General features: G+C 32.2%; 1 protein-coding gene across 1 annotated transcript in view; it reads right to left on the bottom strand.

Moving 5' to 3' along the window:
- Positions 1-1,191: 1,191 nt before the first annotated feature.
- The window catches only part of Smp_199810 (fyve finger-containing phosphoinositide kinase,fyv1, putative), a gene marked incomplete at both ends in the record, with an annotated part of 15,473 nt that continues 10,494 nt past the window's right edge, over positions 1,192-6,170 (bottom strand). Inside the window, 5 exons of the mRNA XM_018797264.1 lie at positions 1,192-1,342; positions 2,224-2,535; positions 3,068-3,589; positions 4,102-4,283; positions 5,171-5,698. Coding sequence (XP_018644759.1) covers positions 1,192-1,342; positions 2,224-2,535; positions 3,068-3,589; positions 4,102-4,283; positions 5,171-5,698 — 1,695 coding nt within the window. The remainder of the gene's footprint in view (positions 1,343-2,223; positions 2,536-3,067; positions 3,590-4,101; positions 4,284-5,170; positions 5,699-6,170) is intronic.

Here is a 6,170-nt window from a genome sequence, read left to right as displayed (position 1 = left end):
GGAAATTCTGGACTTAGATTGAGGGATAGTTGGGACTCGTCAGAAAGGTATATATGCAATCATGAACAGATATTCCCTATAGGACTCGGATCCCGCTACTGGCCTATTGTGAAAATAAGATATTTACCAGTGGTGCGAAAAGCTCAGTGGTAGGTAACTTCTAAGAATATGAAGCGAAGTGATGCAAACTTTAACCCCACAAGCAGCATTGGTTCCTTCAAGACTGCATGTGCTCTTTGTTGAAGAGTGATGAGTACCACGGAACCTAGGTCCAAGGGTTTACCATCAACTATCTCCAACCACCCAACATCTCAACACAGTCCACACGATGTCAAGTCACTCAGAATAGTGAGCACATTGTAACTTCATCGATGGAATTCGATTAGCACTAAAGGATCAGACAAATATGACACTGACCACCATTACATAGTGATCAATCAATTTTAAAATGTCACAAGAAGTTGACCATTAGATTTGTTATTTAGTGTAGAATTTTGTTTTGAAAGAGAAAGACAAATACATTCATATTTAACTTGAGTTTGAATAGGTATTTTATTTGTATTTGCCTCCTAAAAATGATACCTAAAACATATTCATGAACGACAATTGGAAAGGAATTGAAATGACTGAAACATTACATTCCAAAACATCATCCCTTAAATTAGTTTTACTAGAATGGGACAAATATAACTGAGAGTATCATCTACTTATAAACAATACGTGATCTAACAAAATAATGATAAAGATATTAAGTAAATAACCTAGAAACATGTGATCAAAATACAAGCTAATTGAGAAGGGAAGTGGAAAGTGTACGTACAGTCACTTTTACAGAATTAATAAATATATATGTTGGACGACGACGGACGAATTTGATAAAATGATAATTAATCACCTAATCACGGTTTAGATGATCCAACTATCCATTAAGAATAGAATATTATTACCGTAATACATTGCATAATATTACTAAATAAAGAATCTTCTCAGCTTTTAGAAAACCTCACTGTAATGTAGACAGGTAGTCTAGGAACTGTTTCAGCGTGGTCAGGTATATAAACTTGTGCCTGAATGAATCATACCTATTCTTTCTTACTTAATGGAAGGAATTCAGTTCACGTTTTGTCTAATACATAAAAATGAATATGAATACAAGAGCTTATGATGCTAAAATTATACCAAAAATAAAAATTAATCAAACATAATGGAATAGAAAATAATCAAAATTCTTACTTCAAGAACTTTTAGATAGGCTTCGAGCATAGCGGACAGTTCACAAGATAATTTCTCATTTTGTTGATTGGCAATATGACATTTAATTACAGTATTTATAGTGTAATACCTAAAAAAAAGAGTTTATTTATTTATTTGAACACATGATTATTTGAACAAGGGGGCACAAGATATATATGTGTCAAGAGGAAAACAGTGCAACGCAATATATGGATTTATTTTACGAATAATATGTAAATAGGATAACAACTTGCGCACAGGACGAATTTCCAGCAACTTAAAATTAGGAGTAATTACATGAGTCTCAAACTATACTTGATGCCGAGCACTTCAACAGACGAAGTAAATGTTGAAGACACATTTTCATTGTTCGTCCAAATGCAACCAGGGTGCTGGAATTCTATAATCTATTACGTGGGAAATGCATATCAATGCATTCAAAAACCCGTGTATTTTCAGCGAATATCAACACAAATTTAACATATAAACTAGGATGTTCACAGAACGAATCTCTCGGAAAATTTTTATATATCTTACAGTAAGCTGGAGTCAGTAATTAACGATATAAAGAGTTGAACGAGTTTTACTCATCTTTATGGGAATGTGGTATTCATTTACATGAAATTTGCAATTACTAACTTATTTAATTATTCAGCCCACATACAAATAAATATTCTATGGTGTGAGTGACACTGATTTTAGTGGAGGCTGGAAATACTACTAGACTGACCATATAAATAGGAAAGCATAAAGATTCCAGTCTGAAATCTAGGAATTTGGAATTGAAATTCTTAATCATTAAACTATCACAGCTTAGAGAAGACATTTGTTAGTATATCTTTAAACAGTTTAAAAAAACGATACCGGCAATTAATCAATTATTCTACACAAAATGACCATCAGATTTCGGCATAGCCTACGCTGATTTCATTAATCTTATAAGATTGTTTCATCATTGTAACAAACACTATTAAAATAATGGGTACCTACTTTGTTAAAACGTCGGATGCTTCAGTGTAGAGATAACTTGGTAAATGAGAGCTTTTTTCCAGGTTAGTAACTTTTGATCCCCACTTGTGATTTGACTGACTATGAGACTTAGTGGCATTAGCGGTAGTATGATCTGTAGTATCCGCACAGTAACCATCTTCCAAATTAGTTGTATTCATGTGACCTTCAGTAGTTAGTTTTTTCGTAGTTAACATGCGGGTACTTTCCGACTTCAAATTATCGGCTTTCACCGGGAACACACGAATTTCACTTGGAGGCATAACAATTTCATAAACATTAACCGGTTGATACCTGTAGTAGGGAAGTAAAATAACTTATGAGAGGATCAATACTGTATATCAAGGTAAGGTAAATAATTGAAGGTAAAATCTACATTATCATGATACTAAAATCTAAACTATATAGCAGGAATATCCCAAACATTAATGTGAAGATTCAAACAAAAATATACAAAAATGAATCAAACTTCACCTCCTTGCATAAGCTAATGGCTATCAGGACTCAGCCCCTAAGTGGATAATGTGATGGCGTTCGAAGCGGATGGTACTGGGTTCGAGTCTCGAAGTGAACAACAACTCAGGGATGCGGGTAAATCCAGCTGACGAGTCCCAAATAGGACGAAACGGTCGTTCTGGATTCTGCTGCTAGCCACCATCCATCTCTGCTTATAATTAAATCTGAGACTTTATAAAGTACTGACAACCCCTTAAAAGTATGAAAATCCAAAAGAATATAATTGTAACTAACACATTTTTTCAGCAGAATAAATAACATTAAATTCCTAACATTAGTTCAGTAAACATTCGTACAAACATTTACTTACTTAAAAATAGCTAATTTTCGATTAAAAGCAAAGCAATGTTCTAAACATTTATAAACAGAATGTGGGCACTGGAATTGTAATATTGGACTCATAGTTTGATTTTCAATTCCATATCTTACTGAATTAAGTGACGGTTCATTAGACGCATCAGTTGTGTTGACTTCGCTGACTGTATCATCCGAGGTTTTATTGAATAGACCACAATAAGCCAAATTGTCAGAACTATTTATTATTAAATCAAGAAATTTTACAAAAGACAAATGCCAAGTATCAGCAGACATATGTTTGATAGGTGAATTAATACGACAGATTGGACAGAATAACCACATTTGTATACGACAGGGACGACGATATTTTGCATCATTACTACCTTGATTTGGTATATCTGATAACACTTCGGATCGAGGTGGATCTTGAATCAATTGACGAATCATAAGTTGTACTGATCCTGAAGTCTGAATAAATCTTTGAATATGATCAGCCATTACTACATTGCAAAGTGGGTTACGGCAATGTTGTTGCCTAAAAAATGTCAAAAAGAACATATAAATTATGCTTTTTCGAAAAAACCTAAACGAAAAGCACTTGATATCTATTACAACAAACAGATTGTGGCCAGTTGTCGGAACCAGTGAGTACGTTTTAGATACGTTCTAGGCTCGCTCAAATTAGATAGGAATACACGTGTTTTCTTTATGCTGGCCCGAAGTGATATGTGATTGAGAGTATTGGGAAACCACTAAGAAGCTGTATTTAGCAAAACGAATGATGTGTACATGAATCAAAGTTATATATATATACATCCGTCCTTTTGAATTAAACGAAAAAAATATATAGGCTACGACCTTGACTAAGTACATAATCGGGGTCAGTTTAAAAGCATGATTTAAAAATAGATCTTATTCAGTTTAGTGGGAATTAAAGTTAATCTTAATGTAGAGAAAGTTTTAAAAAGTTACCTTTTGCAAAATATAATAACACAAATTTAGTTACATTGTTATAATATAAACACTACTTAGAAAAATAAAGCTTACATGAAACAAAATTTCTCCAAAAATAATCCTAACGGCAAATCACTTGAACCGTAAAATTCCACTGTAGCAATCAAAGGTGGAACACATGGTTCTGGTCTCATAATACATTTTGTTGTAAATAATATTGCAAGAAAACTCAAAGATTGGTATGAACGTGGATCTAAAATGCTTCTTCTTAGACGCTATTTATTAATGATACAAGATAATAAAACAAAATATTATTTTCAAACTAAGTTTTTTTTTTAATGAAAGTAATCCTGCTAGGTATCCTGTGTATCTTTTCATATATATGATACTTATTACCCAGTTATAAAATTTGTGTAAAATCAACATATAAATGAATGTATTTGGTTTAATGACGTTTTTGAAAAGTAAATGAATCTTCATTTTCACCAGTCTTGGTGATTTTACTTTACATCATGGGAATTGCAATGGTTCGTGTTTCGAAGTATATAAAGTAGGACTTTGGGTATCGAATTTGATTTAAGATTTTAAATTATATGCCTTACAATGATTTGCAATGATACATACGTATGCAACCAATTGTTTCCTTTTAAATCTTGCACCCTATTATTTTATACATTTGATGTTTTTTTCGCTTAACATTTTGCCTTTACATTTCTATCTTTACTCATCTTTCATAGTCTTCGCGTCAAATAATGCAACTTGGAACATGATCAGATCCTCTGCATGTTTGCTGTTTATTATCGAAAAAAATCAATACAAGACTTTTTAATTCCACTCATATGTTTTTATAATGGCTTCGAATAGTTCCTAACAGTTTACAGCAAATAAGCATCAATGAATTACGTGATATTCTTTAGTCGAAGTTATTGCTGTTGTTTTAAATGTTTACTTTACGTGTATAAGATTTGAGAGAATAAAATGAACAGTAACATGAAATCTTAACTAAGAATAAACTCTCATTTAAACACTCATTTTCTGAGCCATATATATTCAGGCTTATACAAGTGAAACCTTAAGATAAGACAACTTATTATAACATTCTAAGATAACAGAAAAAGAAAATCCTAATTTGCTTGAAAACTAACTAAGTTAATAGGCTTACCTTTACGCTTTCAGTTTCAGAGATAAGTTGCATATTAGAAGTGGGTGTAAAACCAGTAGTTGTAGTTGATGTAGTTGTAGGACCTGATTTGAATGATCTCAAATGTCTTGTATTAAATAAAGAATTCCAATGACCAGATAAAATACTGTTCATACCAGCCCAAAGACGTGGAAATGAACGACGACTTTCAATGATCCTCTGTTTATTATTATTATTCATAAAACCCCTAGCTTTATAGTCAGTATACAAGGCTTCATCAGATGATGTCAATGTTTCAGAGATAATTAATCCATCAATTGCAAAATTATTTTTTCTAAAACTATCATTGTTGTCATTGTTATCACTAAGAAAATATGGTAAAAGACGACTTAATTTTGAATTATATAAAGTAGGCGATGAAAACATTTCTAAATTACACTTTGTAAATGGATGAGATGATTCGTTACTTGAAATATGTTTTGATGGATAATTATATAATTTAGCATTTATCATGTCATATTTTAATGCTGTCAATTCACTATTTAAAATCTGTGATAAAATCAAAATATTGGAAATATCAATTGTTATGTATATAATAAAAAATGATATTAAATTTACACTGAATAGTCATAATATATCCCGATGTAATTAGAACGAGGAAATTATATTCGCAAAAACCTTTGAGCTTAAAAATGGAAATAAATCCAACGTTTTGCTTGAGTTCCTTTAAAGAAATAATAAAAGATTCCTTGACGAAGCTCGGATCGGACTGCCAACCGAAACATTGAAGTTATTTTAATTTTAGTCTCTGAGATCTTTACAAATATGATATCTTTTTTTAAAGTATTTCATTAACTAAACGACCAACATTGTAAGCAAAGATGGATAGTGTCTAGCAGTGAAACCCAGGACGCGCGTTTCGTCCTATTTGGAACTCGTCAGCCGGGTGTACCTGCATCTCAGAGTTGATGTTCACTCTGCGACTCGAACTCATTACCTTTCACTTCAAACGCCATCGCGT

This window comes from Schistosoma mansoni, assembly GCF_000237925.1.
Source record: "Schistosoma mansoni, WGS project CABG00000000 data, supercontig 0493, strain Puerto Rico, whole genome shotgun sequence".
In the NCBI taxonomy this organism is placed as follows: Eukaryota; Metazoa; Platyhelminthes; class Trematoda; order Strigeidida; family Schistosomatidae; genus Schistosoma; species Schistosoma mansoni.
This window is presented reverse-complemented; position numbering and strand designations above follow the sequence as displayed.